General features: G+C 37.8%; 2 protein-coding genes across 10 annotated transcripts in view; one reads left to right on the plus strand and one right to left on the minus strand.

Moving 5' to 3' along the window:
• Positions 1-5,194, minus strand: part of LOC123767697 (uncharacterized) — a 52,584-nt gene extending 47,390 nt beyond the window's left edge. Inside the window, exon 1 of one of the 3 annotated variants that reach the window (XM_045757599.2) lies at positions 5,034-5,194. The gene's annotated coding sequence lies outside the window, so the exon portion shown is untranslated. Of the gene's footprint in view, positions 1-1,935; positions 1,958-3,629; positions 3,767-5,033 lie in introns of those variants that run through there. The other 2 variants (XM_045757601.2, XM_045757604.2) reach the window with 2 other exon arrangements.
• On the plus strand, positions 1-26,626 carry LOC123767698 (transcription factor Sp4). Of its 7 annotated transcripts, none has more exons than XM_045757609.2 (10): positions 1-197; positions 9,955-10,206; positions 10,919-11,200; positions 13,537-13,815; positions 15,342-15,467; positions 17,735-17,896; positions 19,629-19,794; positions 21,243-21,589; positions 22,059-22,178; positions 24,111-26,626. In XM_045757609.2, the coding sequence occupies exons 1-10, from the start codon at positions 135-137 to the stop codon at positions 24,255-24,257; spliced, it is 1,944 nt and encodes a 647-aa protein (XP_045613565.1). In that variant the 5' UTR covers positions 1-134; the 3' UTR covers positions 24,258-26,626. The 7 variants fall into 7 exon arrangements, with proteins under 7 accessions (XP_045613565.1, XP_045613563.1, XP_045613567.1 ...); XM_045757607.2 differs by having other exon boundaries at positions 5-197; positions 22,059-22,205; XM_045757611.2 differs by lacking the exon at positions 1-197 and adding an exon at positions 204-1,410 and having other exon boundaries at positions 22,059-22,205.
• The last annotated feature ends 1,341 nt before the right edge of the window (positions 26,627-27,967 follow it).

Consider the following 27,967-nt stretch of genomic DNA (forward strand, 5'->3'; position numbering starts at 1 on the left):
GCGGGGGTGGCAATCTCCACCCATGGCGGAGGGATACACTGGTGAAACTCCACAGTCGTCCTCACAAGAGAAGCTTTGAATCTGTTAGGATAAAGTGTGGTGTTGCGAGTTTAATATTGGCGGTGTGGGAAGCTATGTCCGGGCAGACGGTGCAGGCGATGAAGACGGAACCCATGGTGCAGCAGACGGCGTCGCAGGTGAGAGAGAGGGCGGGGAGGGCGGCTCAGGACTCGAGGGGAGAGTGTATATGGTGTGGTGTATAGGGCAGGCTAGGCCCCGCCTAGCAGGAGGCGGCACTCAGACAGGAGCCACGTGCTGCAGGACAGGCCTGGGGCCAGCCTACCTCCTGGGGCACCGCCCACACCACCTCCACCCACCGCCCACGCCAGCCCCGCCCGACACACACCGCCCTCCCTCTTGCCAGGCTGAGTGTGTGGCGAGTATGTGGCGAGTGTGTGGTGAGTGTGTGGTGAGGAGCTGGGCGGGGCAGTGGGCGGTGATGGTAGGCCCATCGTGTGTCGCCTCCTGTTCCCTCACACTGTCCCCGCCCTCACCCGCCCACACCCCGCCCACAACACCATCCTCCACCCACCCACTACCTCCAGACACCGCCCAGAACAACCAGGGCAACCATATATAACAAGGGACCATCCTCCTCGCCACACCCCCAACTCAGGACAACCTTCACCGCCCATATATTACTTAACAACTTGTTCAGTGTAACATCATTTCACACAGGACCCCCACCACCAGCGCTCATACCACACAAGACACTCACAGTCGCCCATATCACACAGGACAAGCATGACCGCCCACACCACACAGGACAGAGCTACCAATATTACACAGGACACCTGGGGCCGCCCATATCGCTTAAGACACCCGGAGCCATCCATATCAGGACAAGCATGGTCGCCCTTATACAGGACACACCCGCCCATACCCCAGGACAACCATGGCAGCCCATGTACTAGACTCCGAGCCGCCCATGTCACAGGACAACATGAAGTCATGTTAACTGTTGTTGGGTCTATCAAGTAACTGGATAGAGGACAGCATCACTGGTGGCTAGGACTACCATAAGCCTAAACAGGCCTCCTGCCCCCCGACAATCGTATTCTGTACGACTACTGTTTACCAATTTATGTGAATTATTAAAGTAACTCGAGATAACTCTTATATCAATGAGCCGGTATATCACGTAGTATATACCTTGCAGGACAACCTCCCGATCTTACTCAACAACAGGGAAGTGACAGGACAGCAGCGTCACAATCATTCACAGCAACCAATGCCAAGGCAATACTGCAGTTCAAAATGCAGGATAAATAGAGGAACGTTTGACAAGCCCCCGGCTTCCTGTCCCCGTCGTGGCCAGTAGGAAGGATGGTGGCCCTCGGGTAAATTCAGGTAAAAACATGCATAATCCCAAATAAACGCAGTGTATGTCATCCTGGTGGTCAACGAGGTACTCCTATAAATAATTCGTTTTGTCGGAGACAAGCATCCTGTATATATATATATATATATATATATATATATATATATATATATATATATATATATATATATATATATATATATATATATATATATATATATATATATATATACAGTATATACAAACACACACTTTAGGCGTATATCTGGTTCCCCCCAAGGTCGAAGTACTTCCTCTAGGATGCAACCCCACAACAGTTGTCTAACACCTGGATACCTACTTACTGCCACGTGAAGAAGCATTAGGTGTAAGAAAACGTGCCCATCCATTTCTGTCTCACCAGGGATTAGAACCAGGAATTTTCGATTATGAGTCGAGAACGAATCCAAATGTACTACCTAGACTCTTAATGTTACCCTGAGGAGGTTCGCGGGATCAGTCTTCGTGGCTCTGTATTGGACATCAAATAAATTACATACATTAGATGTACTTACCAGATGAAGTCTACGGTGTCCAGACAAACGTCCTTGTTATTTTGTTAGTGTAGTGATAATTGCCGTGTCCTGTTACTGCCTTGATAATTCCAGTGTCATGATTTTAGTGTCCTGTTACTCTTGATAATTGCTGTATCCAATACTGTCTTGATAATTGCAGTGTCCTGTTACTGTCTTGATAATTGCAGTGTCCTGTTACTGTCTTGATAATTGCAGTGTCCTGTTACTGTCTTGATAATTGCAGTGTCCTGTTACTGTCTTGATAATTGCAGTGTCCTGTTACTGTCTTGATAATTGCTGTATCCAATACTGTCTTGATAATTGCAGTGTCCTGTTACTGTCTTGATAATTGCAGTGTCCTGTTACTGTCTTGATAATTGCAGTGTCCTGTTACTGTCTTGATAATTGCAGTGTCCTGTTACTGTCTTGATAATTGCAGTGTCCTGTTACTGTCTTGATAACTGCAGTGTCCTGTTACTGTCTTGATAACTGCAGTGTCCTGTTACTGTCTTGATAATTGCAGTGTCCTGTTACTGTCTTGATAATTGCAGTGTCCTGTTACTGTCTTGATAATTGCAGTCTTGTTATTGTCGTGATAATTGCCGTGTCCTGTTATTGTCTTGATAATTGCATTGTCCAGTTACTATTTTGATAATTGCCGTGTCCTGTTATTGTCTTGATAATTGCTTTGTTCAGTTACTGTTTTGATAATTGCTTTGTCCAGTTACTGTTTTGATATTTGCAATGTCCTGTCTTGATAAGAGCAATGTCTTTTTACTGTCTTGATAATTGTAGTGTCTTGTCATTGACTTAATAATTGTAGTGTTTTTAAACAATACTTGCAACACCCTAGGTTTTTTTATAATTGTATTGTTGCAGGATTGTCTAAGTAATTGCATTGTTGCGATACTGTCTTGGTAATTGTACTGTTGAGGGATTTTCTTTGATAAAGTAATTTCCAGTTAAACTATTAATAATAAATTTTTCTGAGACTCAATAATTGCTGTCTTTAGGCTGACCTGAAAATTGTGTTGCCCTTGGACTGTCAGTACAACTACATTCTCTAAGTCTGTCCTGAATTTCGCCCCGATAAACTGTCTTTGACTTGTAATAGTATTACATTTTATATTATTTTCTAGCTTTACTCCATTAGATTACACAGAACAATACAGTATAGTGGTTTACACCCAGTATATGTAAGATAGGCAAGGCAATTGTCAGAAGAATGTACTATGCAAGTTAGGCAAGGCAACTATCAGAAGTACTAAGTCATTACGATTATATAGCACTTGGAAAGGATATGAGGATAAGGATTTAGGATAGGACAGAGTAAAGGAATGGTACCCAACCACTTGGACGGTCGGGGATTGAACGCTAGAAGCGTTCTTGCCTTGCTAGAAGCAAGGCCTTGCTAGAAGCGGCCTTGCTAGAAGCAAGGTCGTCGCAATACTGTCCAGTCCAAGCGGTTGGGCCAACCAGTACATGTAGATCAAGCACTTCATATAATGGGTTACACAATACGGTACATGTATCAAGTGTAATACATGTACCATATTGAGTGTTGCAATATTGCTTAGCCAACCAGTTGGTTAAGCAATTTATGAGCGTGGCGTCTACATTCAGGCTGTTGTATACATTTTTATTTTTATTTATAATTTTTTTAATGTAATGCATATAGTTGCTAATATTTTTACCTAATAATTTATGTATTGTTCTGGTTGGCGACAGGACACTTGAACAGGAACTAGAGGCTGTTGTCAGTGGCTGCTGTAGCGGATTACACTGCCAAGCGTTCACTATGTCTTCTTGGAGACAGTATGTGTGGAGCGAGGACTTAACTGGTGTAAGAATATATCATTATAAATAGTATTGGCATTTATGCATTTTCCTTGTCACGTGTGAGTTATTCAGATTACTTGCAATGGTGACGAGTTTGTATATAAATGCCTAAAAAGTCGTTATTATATCTTTTTATATTAATCCCCAAATTATGCAATACCTGTACAACAAATGAATTTTGATGAAAAGCGAAAGGCAGAGTGCATTTAGCATGGCAGATGAGAAAGCGAGACATCACAAGGAATACTGGCAGTCTATATGAGGCCCTACACCAATAGAGAAGCATAACACTGACCTTGCCCTATAGCTCTAGGTTACTTTCTATCTCAATCTCTACTACACACTGTTGACTCTGTTATCTATATATTAACCTGTTTTTCTCACCTTCCAAGTATCTATAGTCGTATATTTGCCATAAGATCAAAGATAAAGCAATAAAGGATAAATCATTTTTGAACTACCCAACTATTACTTCCTTTAATTACTCTGGCAACCTGCACTGAAATAATGAATAATGCTGTAATAAATATTAATCATTTACAAATCATTAGACAATAATAATTGTATTGGAACATAAAACAATTTAATTATGATAATACTGTATACAGAAATTAGATTGGTAAAATATTACTATAATAATTAATAACGATAATGGAAGGCAATTACTTTTTAATGTGAAACAGTAGTAACAAAAACCTACAATTAGTCATTATTAGTAAAATACTTAAACTGTAATAATAAATATTATTAGTTTCTATTAATCTTAATTACAAAGTAAGCCTATGACATAAGTAAACATGTTTACTGTAGCCTACATGACAATGTCAGTATGGCAAACGTGTACTGTAGCTTACCTAACTGCCAATATGGTAGACATGTACTGTAGAATACATGACAATGTCAGTATGGCAGACACGTACTGTAACCCACATGACAATGTCAATATGGCAGACTAGTGTACTGTAGCCTACTTGGCAGTGTCAGCATTGTAAAAACGTGTAACCTATCTTGCGGTGATTCAGAGGATCAGTGTCCCCGCGGTCCTGTGACCAGGTCTCCAACTTGGTGGACTGGTCAACCAGGCTGTTGGACCCGGCTGCTCGCAGCCTGACGTACACAACACAACCTGGCTAATCATGTGACAGTGACAGTATGGTAAACACATGTGGCCTACGTGAGTCTTAGTATGGTGAACACATGTATAACCTACGTGACTGTCATTAAGGAAGACACGTGCAGCCTATACATCAATGACATACCTGGTTTAAATGGCAGCCAGAAGTGTGAGTACGAGACACGTATAGTATACAGGACACAGGCGAGTCAGTATGACAGTCACTCACTACGGCTCTAGAGTTGCCTGGGATTTGTAGTTGACACAACCCGCAACCCGTCCTCTCGAGCGTTCACAACGCCACTGAACTGATGTACTAAGTTGCCCGAACCTAACATAACCGCGGACCGACTTATAGAAAACGGGATATCACGTAAATATTACGAGCCACTATGATTTTTAGTACTACATAAGTTTTCGATCTTAAGGAATTTATGTCAAAATGCCATTTACTATTTAAGGGGATGGTTTAAACTAAAGACCCGAGGAGACAGTCGACATTTCTCCAGCTGGCATGTTTGGTCTTCACAAATGTTCACGATATATGCACAACTGCACAATTTGTACGTAATAATTAAATAATTAATACGTTATGTAAGAACGATCTTGTGATTAATAATTAAATATACTTCAAAATCACAAACCTTTTGCGGGAGTACTTTTGTTGCCAGGTTGCGTTCAAAATAATCGTGTAATATATTACAGAAACGCTAAGGAATAATAGTCTCTGACTAGACTTGCATGAGTCTTGCATTGTTTGATCCGCCTACCTAGTGTGGAGGCACGCTGACTTTAACATTTATACATGTTGCTCAGTCTAGCAGTTGTACTACGTCATTATATGCAGTTGTTCACTTCATTTATCAAATACTTTGTTGCTGAATTTAATTTTATACAGCTGTTCAATAGCTAATTTTTAAAGTATTTATTATCAATAAAGTATGATAATAAAAGGTTATTATATTTTATTAGAGATTCAGGCAAGGCATTTTTTAAGAGTTCACCTGGAATATAAGTACACCCTGGATGATAATATAATTTTGTTAATGGGAAAGATTCCTTAGTTAACGTACGCTGAAATACCTGAGTCACGTGAGTCATTTCCTAAGAAGATTATTTTGTCTCGGGTTCTGTTTTAAGTAAACAAAGAACTAGAGTGAAGAATATTCTAACTATTAAGTGACTTGAGATGTGGTGTAGTTGTCTCTGGGCCCAATAACAACAAAAAGTGACTGACTATTGTTAAGGGTACACAGACTATGTATTAGAGAGTAAATAAGTTATAGAGTAAAAGGCACAAGTTGTGGAGTAAAGGGTTCACAGGTTTAGTTATGGATAAAGGTTACACGAGCTTAGTTATGGATAAAGGTTACACGAGCTTAGTTATGGATAAAGGGTATACAATCTTAGTTATAGATAAAAGGTACACAAGCTTAGTTACGGATAAAGGTTACACAAGTTTAGTTATGGATAAAGGTTACACAAGCTTAGTTATGGATAAAGGGTATACAAGCTTAGTTATAGATAAAAGGTACACAAGCTTAGTTATGGATAAAGGTTACACGAGCTTAGTTATGGATAAAGGGTATACAAGCTTAGTTATAGATAAAAGGTACACAAGCTTAGTTACGGATAAAGGTTACACAAGCTTAGTTATGGATAAAGGTTACACAAGCTTAGTTATGGATAAAGGGTATACAAGCTTAGTTATAGATAAAAGGTACACAAGCTTAGTTATGGATAAAGGTTACACGAGCTTAGTTATGGATAAAGGGTATACAAGCTTAGTTATAGATAAAAGGTACACAAGCTTAGTTACGGATAAAGGTTACACAAGCTTAGTCATGGTTAAAGGTTACACAAGCTTAGTTATGGAGTAAAGGTTACACAAGCTTAGTTATGGAGTAAAGGTTACACAAGCTTAGTAATGGATAAAGGGTACACAAGCTTGGTTATGGATTAAAGGTTATACAAGCTTAGTTATGGATTAAAGGTTACACAAGCTTAGTTATGGAGTAAAGGTTACATAAGCTTAGTTATGGATTAGGTTATACAAGCTTAGTTATGGATAAAGGGTACACAATCTTAGTTATAGATAAAGGGTACACAACCTTAGTTACGGATAAAGGTTACACAAGCTTAGTTATGGAGTAAAGGTTACACAAGCTTAGTTATGGAGTAAAGGTTACACAAGCTTAGTAATGGATAAAGGGTACACAAGCTTGGTTATGGATTAAAGGTTATACAAGCTTAGTTATGGATTAATAATAATAATTTTTATTTAGGTAAAGGTACATACATAAAGAGATTTTACAAAGTTTGTTGGCTTTATAGATAGAGCTAGTACATACAATGCCTAAAGCCACTATTACGCAAAGCGTTTCGGGCAGGAAAAAACACTAATGACTAAAGCTTAAAACTAATGGGTAAAAAGAATAAAATGTGTTGAGTACAAATAAAAATAGAGGTAAAAGAGGGGGGAACATTGTTGAAAAAGCAGCACAAATACAATTACAGATTATTACAGAAAATTACATTCAAACAGCGTTGAAGTACAGCGATTAAAGTACACAAGCTTAGTTATGGATTAAAGATTATACAAGCTTAGTTATGGAGTAAAGGGCACACAAGTGCAGTTATGGAGTAAAGGGCACACAAGTGCAGTTATGGAGTAAAGGGCACACAAGTGCAGTTATGGAGTAAAGGGCACATAATTATAGGTATGGAGTAAAGGGCACATAATTATAGGTATGGAGTAAAGGGCACATAATTATAGGTATGGAGTAAAGGGCACACAAGTGCAGTTATGGAGTAAAGGGCACATAATTATAGGTATGGAGTAAAGGGCACATAATTATAGGTATGGAGTAAAGGGCACACAAGTGTAGTTATGGAGTAGAGGATGCACAAGTGTAGTTATGGAGTAAAGTTCGCACAAGTATAGTTATGGAGTAAAGGGCACACAAGTGCAGTTATGGAGTAAAGGGCACACAAGTGCAGTTATGGAGTAAAGGGCACACAAGTGCAGTTATGGAGTAAAGGGCACACAAGTGCAGTTATGGAGTAAAGGGCACACAAGTGCAGTTATGGAGTAAAGGGCACACAAGTGCAGTTATGGAGTAAAGGGCACACAAGTGCAGTTATGGAGTAAAGGGCACACAAGTGCAGTTATGGAGTAAAGGGCACATAATTATAGTTATGGAGTGAAGGTCACACAAGTGTAGTTATGGAGTAAAGGGCACATAATTATAGTTATGGAGTGAAGGTCACACAAGTGTAGTTATGGAGTAAAGGGCACACAAGTGCAGTTATGGAGTAAAGGGTACACAAGTGTAGTTATGGAGTAAAGGGTGCACAAGTGTAGTTATGGAGTAAAGATTACACAAGCTTATGTATATAATAAAAAATACACAAACTACATAACTGAGGTAAGGATAAATAAACTAAGTGCCTAGGGATGCATAACCTAGGTGATTGAATTTAGGATACATAACCTAAATGGCTGAGGTTAGGATACATAACCTAAATGGCTGAGGTTAGGATACATAACCTAAATGGCTGAGGTTAGGATACATAACCTAAATGACTGAGGTTAGGATACATAACCTAAATGACTGAGGTTAGGATACATAACTTAAATGACTGAGGTTAGGATACATAACCTAAATGGCTGAGGTTAGGATACATAACCTAAATGACTGAGGTTAGGATACATAACCTAAATGACTGAGGTTAGGATACATAACCTAAATGACTGAGGTTAGGATACATAACCTAAATGGCTGAGGTTAGGATACATAACCTAAATGGCTGAGGTTAGGATACATAACCTAAATGGCTGAGGTTAGGATACATAACCTAAATGACTGAGGTTAGGATACATAACCTAAATGGCTGAGGTTAGGATACATAACCTAAATGACTGAGGTTAGGATACATAACCTAAATGGCTGAGGTTAGGATACATAACCTAAATGGCTGAGGTTAGGATACATAACCTAAATGACTGAGGTTAGGATACATAACCTAAATGGCTGAGGTTAGGATACATAACCTAAATGGCTGAGGTTAGGATACATAACCTAAATGACTGAGGTTAGGATACATAACCTAAATGACTGAGGTTAGGATACATAACCTAGGAAATATGAAGTGAGGTCAAGGATGCTCTTGTGACAAGTGATCATATGATATTAGTTAATAAATCCACTTGACTATATTTTTCTTAGCAATAGAGGTTTAAGACTGTAATAACTAAAAGTTATTTCCAATTTTTTAGTGGATGGATTTATAGTTAGATTAGACTAAACATCTGTATTAACTTAAAATATACAGTGTATAATTTGCTTGTAGATGTGGGTTTCATGTAAACAAATTTAGTAAATGGTTGTATAAATGTGCTTGAAATGGATGATAAAAGTTTGTTACTTGATTCCAGTGGTTTTTATTCCAGCGATGGAAGAAACCGTTGAAGTACTGTACGGTATTGTGTTTTCTTTTTTATACTGCACACTTCTGGTTAGGTTACATTACGTTTACCGTACTTTGAATATTTTTGTTTGGGAAGTCTTTGCTCCCAGGTTACTTGATCTGGTTATCTGCTCATTGATCGCCATGTCAAGTTGCACACGTTTGGCTTATTATTTTGCACCTCGCTGTAAGATCTTTGCGTAACCTAACCTAACCACATATGTATAAGAAAGGAAATTATACCATTAGTAAAATGTTGTAAGTGTTTATTATTATTCCTAACTACTTTGTATAAAAAAGGGGTTACTATAAGCTCAATAAATTTATCAGTTAACGTATTAATTTTTCTCTTGCTATTTTATAAGGTTTTGTTTCAAAACAATAAGTAAAAGGTTTAAAACTTTACATTTTTTATTTATTTTAAGTACTGTACAAATAATAAGTATATGGTATAAAAAGAAGGAAATGATGTTAAATATATAATATTGTATATATGAGTTTAATTCTGTTTTCTTGCATTTGGCCTAACTTATAGGAAGTGCGCAGATGCATAATATTTTATGAGCCAATTTATTTTATAAATATTTTTCTTGCAGGGGAGAGAGCCCCAAGCTACGCAGATCATCACTGCAAATGGCCAGACATATTCGGTGATGCCCCAGGCTCAGATGCAAACGGTGACCATTGATGGACAGGAAGCCATATACATACCAGCATCTGTTCAGCATGCACCTGCCACACAGCAGATACAGATTGCAGGAAATCAGGCCATATTTACGCCAACGGGACAGATAATAAGAGCACAAAACATTATCCAGAATGTGCAGAGTGTAGGCCAAGTAGGAACGGTAAGACTGCCTCTGAAGTTACAGTTATGATGCATCAGTGATTCATTTCTGTTAAGAAACTTATGTATTTAATTTATAGATAAATGACTAATAATTAAAGTAAATATTTTCATTTGCCTCATAAATTTGTTCTGTTAATGGAAAGTTGCCTTTGTGCACTCTGATCCTCTCTGTACAGGTGAGGCTTGAATGCTATCGCTAGACACAGTTATGTGGAGGTGCTCTGTCATGACCATACCTGATAAGTAATCTTCCAGTAGCGCACTGGACAATGATCTAGTCTCAACACACATTACTGAAGAGAAACTATTTAGCACGGTTTATCATTGTCATAATTCAAAAAAATGTCAATTATTTTTATTTTATTTTATATTATCTTTATACTGAATTGTATTGTAATGTTGAAAAATGTAGTGCAGAAATTCTGGAAAGGAAACCCTATTTCTTTTGTCTTTTTTCAATTTTTCAAGAAAATAATCATGACTAAAATAAAAAGAAGAATCTAGTCACAATTTGGTGTTGTTGAATTTCATTCTAATTAGTATAGCCAAAAATACTAATTTTAGGGAACTGCTTTTTGTATTTTAATACAGTATAATTTTTATAGTCAGTTGTGATATGAGTACAGTATTTACAATTTTCACTAATATTGATACAGTACAGTATTAAAAAGTTAACATAGTTTTGACCAGTATATTACTTACTTTTCCAGCCAATTACTGTTGGTGGTGTTCGAACTGCAACAGGCACCGCAACTGCAGGAGGAGGCCAGGCAACTGCCACACAAGCTCAAGTGAGCCAGATGGCAACACAAGTGATGCAATCTGGGGTTGCTGGCATGCCCCAGGCCACCATTCCAGTCCAAATACCCATATCTACAGCTGGAGGCCAGACTGTTCTACAGACTATTCCCTTTCCTGTACAGATTCCTGTCCTACCAAATATGGTTCAAGCAAATGGTCAAACATTACAGGTCATGCCTCAGCTGGCACAGGTAAGGTTGTAAGGGCTCAAAATTAATTTTCAATATAGTAATGATAATTTAAATCAGCTTGAAACATTACCAGGTCTGACCTAATAAACTCTAATCAATGGATAATTGATTTTAATGGTTTCTTTAATTTATCTGCATACAAATATAAGCTACACATGGTAAAATTCAAAATTTTTAGGCAAGAAATTTTGGATCAAAATTAAACCTATTTTGCTTCAAAGCCTAGCAAGGTTAAAATATAAATACAGCATAGGCCAAATATCACATGCATTCATGCTCTGGAGACATACTGTATATGTCATCCAAAACACTTCAACTTCTGTTTCAATAATTATATTGTATCATTGGGTTTGAGAATGAATTGAAAATCAATTTTACATTGTGTGTGTGTGATTTTTTATATGAAGTTATACATCTTGGGAGCATGAGTGAGTAGAGATGAGCACACCATGCATTGTGTGGGCACTTGCAGTACCCTAGCCTTTATTGTAACGATATTATTGGAATTGAAGTTATGTTTTAAATACAGCAATATAAAGGAAAAACAGCTTTCTCTGCAGCTTGATTTTCTCACATGGTTGAGGGAGCCATTGTTGTCTTCAAAATAGATGGTGTGTTCAATGTTCTTTCTTCTATGTAGAGATTACTGAAGAAGTATGGCAATTGATATCTTTGGTTTTGCTTGAGTTAACTTGGCAGTTCATTTGTACAGTTTACACTTTTATTCTTGGTAGACACAATTAGTGTTATCTCTTCCCAAGTGATTTGTTCAGGATTTTTTTTTTTTCAAGTTTTCAGAAACCAAATGTAACTGGATACTTGGGTTATTTGCTGTCTGTACTGATAAGTATAGCAGATCAACTTTGACCTTGAGATGTGGAACCATTAATACATGGAGATGTGATTGAAAGGTCACCTTCAGTGGTCAATTCTGCCTCTTAGCTACCCCAGCCTGCTTGCAAACAGGCCCAGGTTATCTTCTGATGCTTGAAATTTATATAAATACCTGAGCAAGCATGACAGGCATTAATATAACCTCTTAGAAATAAGAAGGATTATAATTGATGGGAGGGGGGGGGTAATTTTCGAAGGAAAAATATTGACGGGGAACTATGATAGAATTTATGCACTTTTGCATATGCATTTCCAATGATAGATAGTAGTGGAAAGTGTCAATATCATATTCCCAAAGTCACAGTTGTCACCAGCACTGCTTCTGCAATAGCTGAGGTTAATTTGGGTCATAGGTCAGCCTTCCCCTCGCCCTACTGTGTCTTGTGTTATAAACGGTGAGTCGCTCCACCAGTGTGTGCTTAGCAGAAGCTATCTCTCGAGTCACAAACTTGAGGGCTGCTGTGTCAAATGGACTTTACCTGTATTATGTATCCTCTAGTCTAGGTTAGGCTGAAAGTGCTGTAACAGTTTCCCAGGTGGTCAGCACTCCTCTGGTTCAAGAACTGCTCAGTGTACTCTTCTGGGCCTGAGGATTCTTCTGCTTCATCATATCCCTCCTTGTATTTTTCAGGGTTCAGTTACATGGTGACCTCCAGCCCTGTCACTTGAGCTGTTGCAGTTTTGCAATCAATTGCAGCCAAACCAGCCAAGGGGTGTTGGTCTCCAGCATTGTGGGGTAGCCATATTATGGTCCAGGAATTAGTGGCTGTTTGGTGTCACTTCACTAGCATCATGTCTTGTTTGCTGGTGGTTCATTTCCTGAGTAGGGGCTCTCCATTCTTCTGGAGTTTTGGCAGGGTTGATAAAAACCCAGGTTTTTCTTGAAACCCAACCTACTCTGGTTGGAGCAGGTTGGGTTTTTATCTATTTAATGAATGGATAAAAAATGCAGGTTTAAATTTAAATAGAATTAACTAAGTTGGCTTATATTAATCTGACTATCCAAGTGGTTGGGTGCCATTCATATCCTTGGCCTTATCCTAAATTCTTATTCTTTCCAAATGCTATATTCTCATAATTAATTAGTGGTCTTTCCTGATAATTACCTTAACTTACCTTTTGGGCCAGGCTGGTAAGTGGGTAGCTACCACACCAACCCTGATTTTTGCTAGTGGACAGTTTCTCCCTCTTCCTAATTTTGACAAACGTTATTGGTAAGTGGACAGGTCCTCCCTTATTTGAAATGCAAGGCATTCTGATTACCCAATGTAGATCTGTTCAACTCTGTGCAGAACCATCAGCTTTTAATGTATGTGGATCTCTTTATAGATCTTGAGGCCTTCATTTGGGATACAAATTTTGATATCATTATCAACAAGGAAATATGAAAATTATTTTCAAAATGTTTGTATACTGTATACTATTGATGATTTTTTCTGCAGGTTCAAGCTCAACCCCAGTTCGCACAAATTCTACTTCCCAATGGGCAGGTGCAGCAAGTTCAGATGTTATGGGGTAGTGCCTCTGGTATGATGTCCCTGGGCTCTGCCAGTCTAGGCACTGCTGCCACCATGACCCAGCTGGCTACATCCCAACCCATTACCACATCCACGTGGGCTACCAGCACCATCGCAACACCCTCTGTTGCTATACCAGCTGTCCATAACAGCACAACCACTAGTGCCACTGGCGATAACAAGCAGCAGTCACAAGCACAGCAGGTATGTGATGACTAGTTTAGTGAGTCTTAACACTTTACATATATACCATTATCTGATTGATGGTGACCTACCCCATCACACAAGTGATGTGGATAGTTTTAATTTCTCTACTGTATCACATATTTATCAGTTCAATTTAATCATACTGTTCAAGGAAATAACATTATTAAACTTTGTAAGTCACTGTTATCAGACAAGAGCAATAAACCAAGTCTTGATCTCAGTGTTGATTAATCTTTGTAATGGTCTTGTTGATATTTATAGAAAATCTGATCAACCTGAGGATATTTTGTTACGGAGTATTGTTGTTCCTTGTTGTGCCATTTTATTTCTAATAGTTCTGAATTTAGGGTAGTCACTGACAGACCAAAATTATGTTTTCTCTTCTATAATGTGATTATAGATACATAATATATATTCTTCTGCAAGAAGTATCTTAAGGAACCAGATAGGTGAAGAATGGGTTTCTGTGGCAGATGTTCATGCAAAGGACAACCTAGCTCCCAACTGAAGGATAGAATCTGACTCCTGGCCGAGGACAGACTCTAGCTTCTGGCCGAGGATAGAATTTAGCCGCTTGCTGAGAGCAGAATCTGGCTCTTGTCTGAGGACAAGTTCTAGCTCCTGGCTGAGGACAAGCTCTAGCTCCTGGCCAAGGACAGGCTTTAGCTCCTGCCTAAAGACAGGCTCTAGTGCCTAGCAATCTATAGCAGCTACCCGAAAATAATGCTTAGTTTCTACCATAGCTGGGTGCAGGTCCTAGCTCCTGAGGACAGGTCTTAGCTCCTGACTGAGGACAGACCCTAGCTCCTGGATGAGGACAGGCTCTTAACTCCTGGATGAGGACAGGCTCCAGCTGTTCTCATCCAAGAAATGGAATATGGTGGAAATATTCCATGATAGAATGGAATTATGGAATATGATGGAAATGTTAATGTTGAGAGAGGTAATTAGCACTGCAGGTATAAACAGTTAGGAGGCAGGGCATAAAACGCTAAATCTCACTCATTTGTAGTTACTGATAAGTAAGCTCTTAGGCTGAACCTGACAGGCTTTTTACACATAAGCCTTATGTTTCAAATGTGAAAGTTAAGTAAAGCCGAGCATCTGCCCTTCTACTTTGGACAAACAGACATTCAATTTTATATAGATAGATCGTGACTAAATATGTATAAATATTTATTGTATCATTTCTTATAAGAAAAATCTGGAAAATTTGGTGATAAATTGTCCAAAATAAATAAAATTTATAGAAATCTGGATTGAATCTAAAATTATATAATTAGGATTTTTTAGATACAATTGTATAAGTTGTGCTGTTGGGAGAAAAAAGTGTGGTAATGTGCAAGAATCAATATAAAGACAAAGTAATTGTGCTGTTGTGTTATTTTAAATATTAAAATGGCAGAATATCATTGCAGTAAAATGAACTTTAGTGAAACTTCTTAATCTCTTACTTACTGTAACTATAGCAACAAAAGTATTGAAATTGTTTCCGAGATTAAAGAATTTTGAGTGTTTCTCAGGTATCCACAGGAGCAGCTAACAGCATAACAGCAACAAGCCAGTCACAAATAGTTGGCCCTGGAACAAGCATAACAGTCTCAAATGCCTCACAGCTGCTACCACAAGGCATCACCGTGTCTCCACAAGTAAGAGATTAAACCCTATTTCTCTGTGAGCTTATTTTGAGATACGTTTATATATATATTTTTTTTTTTTTTTTTTTTTTTTTTTTTTTTGAGATATATACAAGAGTTGTTACATTCTTGTACAGCCACTAGTACGCGTAGCGTTTCGGGCAGGTCCCTGGAATACGATCCCCTGCCGCGAAGAATCGTTTTTTCATCCAAGTACACATTTTACTGTTGCATTAAACAGAGGCTACAGTTAAGGAATTGCGCCCAGTAAATCCTCCCCGGCCAGGATACGAACCCATGACATAGCGCTCGCGGAACGCCAGGCGAGTGTCTTACCACTACACCACGGAGACTATAAAATACTATATTTGACATTTTAACCCTTAAAGTGCGCATCACGTCATATGACGTGTTGGACGTTGTTCCAGTTAACTGCGCATCATGTCATATGATGTGTTGGAGTACTACGCAAGATTTAAACGGCCCGCGGATACACGGGGTTCAACACACCTTCATCAGGGCTCTTGTAAACAGACGCCATTTTTTTTAAAAATCGTGGGCCAAACTCGCGGGTGTTATTGGCCTCAGCATTGAGTGAGCAACCAAGCCTGACACACGCAGCATGACCTAACAGCACTGCTGTTCAGCTTGTGACCACAGCATCGCCTAAAAATGCCAAAATATACTTGTTCATGCTATTATGTAGCGATGATATTATTACAGAAGACCCCTGACTGTGATAAAACTGACCAGGGTTCTGATAATAGCAGGATTGTGGTGATATTTAGTGCTGTGTGCCATGGAGGGAGGAGTAATGCTGTGGGAGGGAAGATGGTGGCGATGTCTTCTGACTGTGTGTGGCCATCTTTTATTGACTGCACTCACCATACCAGCTTAGTGGTTCGCTATGATGAACACAAATGTAGATACTTATATATAACGTGTGTATAGAGGGTATAAACAGCAAGAGAAGGTTTGGAGCCGCCATTTTGGTGAGGGCGGTGGCGTCGTCTGCACGACGCCACCGTGCAGACGACGGTGTTGTTTACTGGTTACCACGATGGTCTTTGGGCACCATACTAGTTTATTTGTACAAGTATGGTGAATAAAACAGGTAGATATTTATATATAATGTGTATATATAGCGTAATAACACCACACAGTATTGTTGGAGGAGAAATATTAGTGCGTCTGGCCTTGAGGGCGGCAGCCATCAGCTGACTGTGTGAGGTCTTACGTCTTTGTGCCTTTACTCACCATACAAGCTTAGATGTACAGTTATGGTGAACAAAACATGTAGATACTTATATATAACGTCTGTATATAGTGAATTATAGCAAAAACATTATTGTGGGAGGAGAATGTGGGTGAGTCAGATGACTGGAGGGAGGGCGGGAGTGGCTGGCTGGTACACGGCGGTCACTCCTCGTTACTTTTTGACTCATAATAGCTACTTAATGGTTCGTTATAGTGAACAAAACATGCAGATACTTATATATAACCTGTGCTTATAGTGTAATAACCGACAAAGTATTTGTTCACTGATTAATGAACATAATTGAATCAACAATATGCACACCATATTTTTGAGTACAGCAATGATTTACTCATTTTATTATATAAATATATCAAACTACACACTATTGAATAATATTACAGCAAAAAAACTATGAAAAATCAATCAGAGACATTGAAATAATTCGGTAATTATCTCTTTGTGGCAACTCCGGTCTGACAGCTGGCGAGCAACAGACCGCCTGGGACGCATGCTGAGTCAGCGCCTATAATTTGCCAGACTTCCCCGCCCTATAGCGGGCAATATATGCCACTTACGATTTTTTTATTATTTTTCCCGTGATCAGTAAACACATATTAACAGGTTAGGAAGAAAAAATAATTTTTTTTTTTTCAAAATGACATGCGCCTGTGGGGATGACAGGATATTAAACCCCGAGCATGTTAAGGGTTAATGAAGCTCAAAAAATAATTTTATATATTTTTATAAACAGTTGCTCAAAATATTTGAATTAGTCTTGTCGAAGTGTCCATCTCGTACACAGTTCGGTTGTTCAGTATATTGGCAACATTTTTGTCTACTGGAATACTGTAGTGTGCAATAATATTTAAACACTATCATTAAGCATTAGGCAACATCGCAACCCTTGCTGCTCCTTTCCTGGGGGTGGAGAAAGGAGCAGCAAGGGTTGTGATGTTGCCTAACCCTTTTATTTTTTGTTATCATTCATCAAAATTATGTAATGCATTGTATTGTTCTTCAGTTACCAGGGTCAATAGGTGGTGGTGTTACAGTGGTGCCAGTGAGTCAGGCATCTCAGCTGCGAACAGCACAGACAGCTGTGGCTGCCCAACAGAATACCATCCAGATTCCTCAAATACAGGTCATGCAACCTATGTTTCAACACATCCCTGGTCTTGGTCAGGTAAGAATATCTAGTGATCAATTTTTTTTTTTTTTTTTAACAAAACAAAGTATATCACCAGTTTGGCTTCTCTTATTTATTAAGTAACCCAAATAGGAATACTTTGTCTTCAAAGGAATTCTTTTGTTTTAATTTTGGCAGTGCCCATGCCACCATTTGATCAGCTGCAATTAAAACATATCTTGCTTTTAATTACTATTTTGTTTTGCAAAAATCTAACTAATAAATTGTTCAATTTCTAATTAAATTGTCCTTTTTTTTTGCATTATGACAACCTCTGAATTCGTTAGTACTGTACTGTTTATAGTGAATTACCCGTAAACATAATGGAAATTTATCCAAAAATTGCACAAGCAATTGATAGCTATATACAGTGTAATTTATAATTGGCTTCTGCAGGGAAGAGAGTTAGTTGGATACTGTTATCATCTATGGGAGCCGGTCGGCCGAGCGGACAGCACGCTGGAGTTGTGATCCTGTGGTCCTGGGTTCGATCCCAGGTGCCGGCGAGAAACAATGGGCAGAGTTTCTTTCACCCTATGCCCCTGTTACCTAGCAGTAAAATAGGTACCTGGGTGTTAGTCAGCTGTCACGGGCTGCTTCCTGGGGGTGGAGGCCTGGTCGAGGACCGGGCCGCGGGGACACTAAAAAGCCCCGAAATCATCTCAAGATAACCTCAAGATAGATCTCTGCTTTGCCATGAACTTTCCTCAAGTATTCCACTCCGTTGCTCCCTGAGTCAAAAGCCTACTGACTTCTGGTTGGTTGGCAGGTTAACGTTTCCCTCTGAAGTAGAGGGAAGCATTTCTAGTTGTTCTTACTTGGTTATAATGGTGCTAGGGAGATACTGGAGAATATTCAATCCAACCCAAAATGTTGGCAGAAAAATGAATTACACAAACTCAAAGCCTTTCAAAGTACAATTTGGCAACACAGATACCATCAAACTTTGGCCATGTTAACTACCAAGCAACTCACTGTGACACTACTCCAAGTCACCACTAGGAGGCAACACTTAGTACCACTACAAACAACCCAACCTCACATTTTGTCCTAACTGGCCTCTGCTGCAGATTGAGTAGGCAATGACTAATAACTTCAGTTAAATGGCTTGTGTTATCCTTATTAACCTTATATTTCATTTGTGCAGTAGGCTTATATTACATTAGTGAATATTTCTTGTGTTTGTGATATTGATTTTTCCACTGCAATCTGTCTGCGAGTGCATATGCAAATACTGTATGCATAAATTATATCATCCCCACAATCGAAATTGATCTTTGAAGCCAGTCTACTTCACATTTATTTATAGCCCTTCTTGTTCCTAAGAGTTTATGTTAATGCCTTTCATGTGTGACGGGCATTTGTAGAAATGACAATCAGGAGGGAGCATTCTTGCAATATCTGGACCTATGCACTAGCAAGCTTGGAGAGCCAAGTGGTAGAATTGACTGCTGTTGATTGCCCTTACAATGCCAAGTTATGATTGTTCACTGGAAAATTCTATGAAAAGTATCCCAAAACATAGCAAGTGTCCCAGTTAGCTACTAGTTAGTGGGTTAAGCTCCGAAGAAGTACTTAGGGCTGACCAGAAAGGGGCATTTCATACATTCAGTACTGTACTTGATTTATTAAGATTTCAGTAATGTGTTGTATCATTATAATAGAGGTAATGATTAGTATAGTGTTTAGTTATTAACTTTATACAATTTCTCGAACTCTTTTTCAACAGGTGCAAGTGCTGTCTCCATCATCCTTACAAACACTCACATCTTCCATAACAGGAGCTACACAACCCATCTCAATGTCCACTTTGAATGCTGTTCCTACGTCCACAACTCAGCCGGTCACCAGCGCCATACCCACGCAAATTTTACCAGGAGGCGCACAAATAATCAGTAAGGAAAATCTTATGATCTAAAAAAAAAAAAAACTGTAATATGCAAATTGGGTTAGTTTAACATCGGATTTTGAGGTCAGTTAGTGCTTCATATACAAAATAATTATAAGAGTATGTTATTTGATTATTAAAATATTTCTTAGTGCTCTGCTCCACAACAAAAACTGGGGAAAATATTAATTCAACTTAGAGTTTTGTGTACTACCACATGGTGCAGTGGTATACTCACTTAGCCTGGTGCAGTTGTTTTTTGCGCTTTGTAGGGGGTTGGTGGTTAGTGTCCAGGGTCTCTGGCAGTAACTTTGACTTTCTGCCGGCTTGGTGTCTTCTTTGATAATTACTTACAGTACTTACTTTGACTCTCTGCAGTTCCCAGTGGGGCCCTTGCTGGGCTCTGGGGTGTCTTCCTTCATGTTTGAGGGTAGGAGGTTGCTACTGATTTCACTGGCCTTCATTATCTCAAAATAATGTGAGGTAATAAACATTTGTGGACTGGCATTTCAGTATCTAATGAGAGAAGGGATGCATTGATAAGATAAGGGGTCTGGAAGCAGAAGGCTGGCTTCCTAAAAAGAGAGATTATGAGGAAATAAGAGACTTCAGAAATATCATGGAAACAAGGAAAGAGGGAAACAGTAAAAAATGCTTGGAAGCCGTTCACAAAATTTGTTCCTTTCCATAGAGAGGACAATGAAAGGCATAGTATTAACCCATGGCTTTGCCAAGTGTGTAAGAAGAGGTACCAGAGGACAAGGAATAAATACCTCAGAGTAAGGAGGAGAGCAGAAAGGCAATTTGACAAGACATAATTTATAAAGTAAAGTAAAGATCCATATTTCTGCACAGCCATATCAGGGAGAAAAATAACAGTGAAGGAACAGGTGATAAATTGGGAAAACTCATTAGCAAAAAATAATAAACCTTTGTTAGAAAGTCAACAGGAGATTTGGAATCTTCACAGTCAAGCAAAAGGAAGTCTTTGGGCTGAAAGAGATGATCTCAAACCAAGCAGGAGTGGATGGTCCAATTGTTTAAGGCATGTGCTTGGTTCGAATCCTTCTAATGACTCCAATTGATTTTCTCATTGAATTATCATTTAATGTGATTTTTTGTGTATTATTATTATTATTATTATTATTATTATTATTATTATTGTTGTTATTCTTATTATTATTGTTATTGTTATAGTATTATACCAGTACAGTGGCACCTCGAGTAACGAGCAAGCCACTCGCAGAACATTTGTCTCTACTAACGAGCTTTTCCTCGATTAACGAGCATTTCTGCTGGTTCTCGGACACTTTTTACGACAGTTTTGTTGTTGTTTCGCAAGACGAGTTTTCCACATGACGAGCTTGGTGCCAGAACGGATTAAACTCGTTAATCGAGGTGCCACTGTACTTTAAACTAAAAGATTCACTGATTATTTATTTCTCTATTTCTTAGGTGCTAGTGGATTTCAGGGAGAGAGTGAGGGCACCAAATGGGTTGTATCAACAGGAGGGCAAGTTAACCAGGCCCAGGTGATTCCACAGCCAGCACACTCACCCACCAGTGATGCAAGCAAGACAAGATTACGCCGCGTGGCATGTACGTGTCCAAATTGCAAAGATGGGGATCGTGGAGGAGATAACAAAAAGAAAGTACACATCTGTCACATTCCTGGCTGCAACAAAATGTATGGCAAAACATCTCACCTGAGAGCTCATCTTAGGTGGCATTCAGGAGAACGACCATTCAGATGCTCCTGGCTTTTCTGCAATAAAAGATTCACTCGCTCTGATGAGCTACAGGTATGTTATGCTATTACAAAGCTCTTTTTGAAAATGTTCATCCTTGTATGTTCTGATGTGTGCTTGTTACTCTAGTTGTCATCCTTGTAATTACCTAAGTGAAGTTACAGGATGAGAGCTATGCTGGAGGTAATTTTGTCTTCCTGGTACTCCTCAGTCATATGCTGCTTTGAAACTATTGATGGTTTTGACCTCCACCACCTTCTCACTTGTGTTCTGGTGTGTGCATATTAGCCCATTTGTCATCCTTGTATGTTATAGTGTGTGCTTGCTACTACAGTTGTCATCATTCACACTATAATTTTGCATACAGATGCCATCAATATTTCTCATAATATCAGTGTTTTGCATTCATCTGTTTTGAGATAGAATATTGTATATTACATATACTTGCCAAGGCCTGCCTTACTGAACATTACTAAATATATCCACACAATGATTGGTTAATTGTAATCTTGTTATTTTTCAGCGTCACAAGCGCACACACACTGGTGAGAAGCGATTTCACTGTCCAGAATGCCAGAAGCGTTTCATGCGTTCTGACCACCTCTCAAAGCATGTCAAAACTCATACAAAACAGAAGGTGATGGTGAGTAGTTGGGATGTTTTGCCAAATGTAAGTGGATATTGCAGTTTTTCTTATGCTTAACGGGGTTGTGGGATAAGTTATCGAAGATGGTTTCTTTTTGTGCTTGCTCCCATTTGAAAAGCTGTATATGTTGTTTGGGATAATATAATAGCAAGGGTTTTATGCACAAGTATATAGTGCCAAAAAGCCTCCATGTTTTGATGAATTACCCTATTATCCTCTTTATTTTACTTTTTGTATCATTCATGTGTTTTATAAATCTAACTGAAAATCTTTAAAGAATATTACATATAAGGTGATGAAATGTTACCATATTATATTTTTTGCATATTTCAAAACTACTTAAATTCTGAACAAAATTTACTTAATAGCAATCATATTTGTCTACTCTTTCCTATTTCACTTGAAGAAACTGACATTTTTCTCTTTACTAAAAAAATAAATTGCCATATTTGCTACTTACTAAAATGGAATTTGTATGTTGAATTTTTAAAGCAAATCCTGGTCTTATAATTCTATAAATAAAACACTACCTTGGTCATCTTATTTGAGATAATTTATGAAATATTGAAGAGTCAAGGATTGCTTTACCCCCCCCCCCCCCCCCCCATCCAAAAAAAAAAAAAAACTGTCAGTTTTCACGTTAACATCACACATGGCGTCAACCATATATTGTGCACTCTTATCAATATCACCACCCCACACTCACTGCAAGCCAGTCTCATTACTTGTGTGATGTGCAAATCACAAAGAAAATCACACTAGAAAAATTGGTAATCTATGTTGAGACAAAGATCCAGAAATGGTACTGAAAGAAGGCAGCTGGGGAACCTGGGCAGAAGTAACCATGTGGGAGCCAATAGAAGCATGCAGTCCACAAAGCTCTTCAACTAATATATCATAAAGAGAAGTATCCAGACTGGAGGGAAGTGATAAATGGCTCCCACAGATTCCAATCTATACACATCACATCCAACACAAATGCCCCACTGTTGGAGAGTAAAACCTCATAAACAGATTTCGACATCTTGACCAGAAATATATTTTTATGGTGAACTTGCCAACTGTCTATGTAAAATGGAAAAGAACAGTATGGACACAGAGCAACAAACTGTCACATATCCCTAACTCAAAGATAAGACCCAGAATGAGAATAAAAGTAGGAAAACAAGTAAATACAAAATCAAATGAGAGAAAGCAAACAAGAGTTATCAGACATCATAGAATTACATTACCAGGTAAAAAAAAAAGAGAGAGACCCTCCTCAAAAACAACGCAGCCAGATAGAATTAGTACAGGATATACAGAAAATACCAGACCAGAAAATGTGATCACAAACTACAGTAATATTATGCACACAGAAATGCAAACATACATTAAAGCACAGTACTGTATGCCTAAAGGAAATGAAGGACTGTTCTGTAAATACAATTCATTCCAACAGTAAAGGCATTGATTGGAAAACATAAACAAACTAGCAAACATCTTCATGAAAAACTGTTCTAAGTACTAAAACTCCCACATAGGTGATGGAACAATTCACCACCAGAGCACACAAAATCTGCCAGAAATATGTAACTTTGTGGAAGACCAAAGAGAGGACTGACTTAAAAAGAGCATGTGGAAGATACAGCAGTGGCAAAAGATCAGTTTCAGAAACTTGGGTTGGGCTGAAGCTTGGTGGTACCAGTTGAGCTTAGTGAGCCATTAGGGTCCTACCAGAAAAGGGTATTTTATTACATTCATTACTTATTACATTTATATAGCTACACAAAATTTATTGTATAAACACAAAGCCAATCAGTTCCTTTTAGTAGAGAATATGATAGAGTATTTGGACGAAGAAATTTTCATGATTCTGTCAAATGCCTCTTATATCATGCCGATCTTGGTTTTCTAATAAATTATTACTACTATTATTTTTCTTTTCAGAATATTTCCAATCCAACAGTGTCTTCAGATAGTAGTAATTCGTCAGATGCAGGCGAGAAAATGCTCATCACTATTCCCGACCAGTCTGTCGATCCTTTGCACATTTCTACTGATGACATACCTACCAATGTTCCTCAACCACAGTGATTGTTTACATAATATCACTTCACAAATAGTAATTATCAAGATAATCTCACTAAACAATATTGCATGACTAAAGGAACGGACATCTTACTTCTTTTTTTTTTTTAATAAAATAAAAATCTTAAATATGTGTTATTTGCTACACTTATCAGACTGTCCAAAAGCAATTGATGCAAGGGTTGTTGTGGGTCTTTAGCACTTCATGGTGTAGAAGTTGGCAGTTGAATTGACTAGGGAAAATTCTGTACACATCATCCTGCCGTAACTGCAGGAAGTGGTACAACACTTGTGATAAACTGTATAATATGGATAAGTATAAGGTGTAAAATTATTTCCCAATCTCATTCATCTCTAAGATGATTTTGATCGAACAAAGAATAGTGACAGTATTTGTAAAATACTAAATCTATTCAATTATATTTTGTACCAGGTTTAAAGATAAATAGTAATAATTGTATTTATCAGGAGTGGTATGTGTCCCAGTTATCCATTATACCATTTAGAATGTGATACAACTATATTTGAACGATAACTGAGTGTTGCTACATGACGGCCATTGCAATCTGAATCCTTAAGAAAATGCTTAGTAATATGTGGTGTTCTATAATCTTAATTAATGAATGTCATAACAAATATAGAGATACTAGTGTAACACAACTTCCATCACTGCCCATGTTGACCAATGATTGTAGCCTCTTAGTTCTGCCCTGTATGTCTGTACATAGCCCATGCACACCTTTGCTCAAGCTCTACGATTCATCATTAAATAATTTTTTCTACTGCACTTAGACCTTACAGATCAGATCTTTCAGAAAAGTCTGACAAATTATCAGAAATCCCTTAATGTGGACTTCTGGTGAAACTTTAGCAATATTTTCTCAAGCAGAATCTCAGATATTTGATATTCACAATTTGTATTTCAGAACCTAAATGTGTATACTGGTAAATATACATTTCAGAGTTAAATATTATGCCTATATTTGACAATAATTCTTTGTTTGGTTTGGTTTTTTCTAACTTTCACATGGAAGTTGTGATGTTATTCTAATACAGGCACTATGTGCCCACTTTTTAATTTTTTAATGAAATATAAATATCCACCTTTTAATATTTTTTTGTTATATGTATAATATAAATTACTTTACTTGCTAATGATTCAATTCAGTATCATAAATTTATATTTGTTTGAGTTATTGCAAGACTAGTTATCACTATAGGTTTTAATGACATGTATCAGTAGTAGTACAGACCAGAACACAATGTTAAAATTTTAAGAGAATTTAAGGAAGAAGGTGCATCACTGTGCCAAACTTTGTGTATTGTGATACTATTGCGCTTATTACTTCATGCAACGCTAATATTACATTCCACTAAGGGTTTTGCAAGTGCAATTAAAAAGGTCTTTTCATTTTTGGAATGCCAACTTTGGTATTGTACATTATGTCATAGATTTATACATTGCACATATTGTATCTTATTGTGTTTCAAGTTCTGTATCAATTTTAACATAAACCACTTATTTTTCTAATGATTCAGGTTTTAATGTACAGTATGTTAGAATATTTGTGCTCAATATGAGGTGATGCTACAATTGTTATTGAAAATCTTTATACAACTTGGATGTCAGGCCTACTTCATTTATCAATGTTTTTTCTTTCCTTCACAATGGAAATCAAAGAATAACTGTCTTGGGTCCCACCCCACACATCATTACTGCCTCCTGACACCTGCTTCATTTACCTTCAAATATTTATGTAGCCGTCTTTTAAGACTCATCACTGTATTTGTAATGAGTTTTCAGAGCTTTAAAAGCAAAAGCCTTGTGTACATGTTCATAGTGCTTGGCTATTGTTTTCTAATTTTAATATTGTGATACATGTTGAAGTACTTTTATTCAAGTGAAGGCTGAAGTTTGACAAAGGACTGAAGTCAGAGGCAGTTCTCTCAGTGTCTTCCTAGTCATGTGACTGCATCATCATCATCATCTCTCTCTCTCTCTCTCTCTCCCTCTCCCTCTTATTATTGTATATATGAACCAAGTTATTTATTTCTTGTATATATTCATATCTTTTTTACATTTTTATAAATCTGATGCGTGCAGTTATAATGCACAATATTTATGTAACTAGCTACAATCCTTGTGAATAGTGTGGTACCTGAACTTATTGATAACTGGTTTTTGTGCTTTAAATGGTTCAGGTGTGTTAATGTAAATCTAAAACTAAAAAGACAGCATAATAGTTCCATACAAGAGATCATTCAGTGGTAGGAACCTTATTTTCGAAGAACTAGAGAGTTTATAGGTGCCTTGCCATATTTTGACACAAAATAACATGTTATAATGACCAGAATGCACAAAGTTAACATATGAATATTTGTGTTTTACTTAAAGCCTGCTATTTCAATTCAATTTCCTTCTTTACTATGCACGCTATAAAGGAAATATTGTTTGCATGTTGACTTGTGTTATTGAATGATAATGCAAGGGAGTATTAGTAATGAATAATGGTAAGCCGAGTGCCCCAGGGCTATACACAACTGTCTCTCACAATATTGAAAAGCTTAGACATTATTCAAGGTGCCAAACGAGAGCAGAAAAGCATAAGACAAGCAAGTTAAAGGAATCTGATTCACCAAGGATTGCATTGAGAGACATGGTGTAAGGGCAGTGGTAAAGCAAAACTTCTTATCCTAAAAATCAATATTTTTATAAGGGGTGTGTGACTTTTGTCGACAGTTCGACAATGCAATTCTTTTAGTACGATGCAGGGCTTTGTTTTATTTAGTACCCGTGGCTAAATACTGATACTGTACAGTAAAATGGTGGCCCCCCCTCAGTCAGGCACTGTTCCCTCTACCTTCCTTTTCCTGCAAGGATGATTCACTTGTAAGAATCTCTTGGTTCACACTTGCAATATCTTCCCCTTGTGTTGTTCCGATCTTGCCGCCATAGAGGGTCTTATACTGTACTGCCATACATCGGAATCTAAATTGTGTGTGGCCAATATATATAACTTTGTCAGAGACTTTTCCACTTCCTGTTTCAATGACAGGAGGAAGGCTACAAGGATAAGTCACATTTGACAGTATTGTACATAAACTTATTCGTAATAGTTAACTACCAATCTTTCCAGTGGTTGTGAATGACATGGTATATAAGCATTTTTTAAAAGGAAATGCCAAGCCTGAAATTAGCACAGACACAATAAAAAAATTTTGGATATCATTCAGCGTGTCAATACGAGAGTAAAAGGACATGGATGAGCAATGTCAAAGGTACTTACTGGATTTACCACAACTTTCAGCAAGGAACATAAAACAATTTCAGATCATCTGAAAATTGGAACATTTTATGAGGATGTCCACAACCATTAATTAGCAAGACAATTCCATTCCAACAGCAAGGTGCAGGATTCTGTTTCATTAAATGCCCACGAGTTATTTGTGTATGGCCAGAGATATTTCCAAATTCCTGTTACAGTGGTTGAAGTATACATGTTTAGGTCACATTTAATTGCATGCAGTTTGTTATTAAGAATATTGAACTATCGTTCCAGTGGTTGCAAATAGTTATGAATGATTGTAGAAATGTGAGTAAGAAATTAGTTTCTACAAGATGTGACTGACACAAATGGCTTCTTTACAAGAGTACACAAGACCATTGGAGATGACACCAATTTGGCTGGAAACCTAGCAAAATTTGACTTGTACTG

Source organism: Procambarus clarkii, chromosome 67 (genome assembly GCF_040958095.1).
Source record: "Procambarus clarkii isolate CNS0578487 chromosome 67, FALCON_Pclarkii_2.0, whole genome shotgun sequence".
Lineage (NCBI taxonomy): Eukaryota > Metazoa > Arthropoda > Malacostraca > Decapoda > Cambaridae > Procambarus > Procambarus clarkii.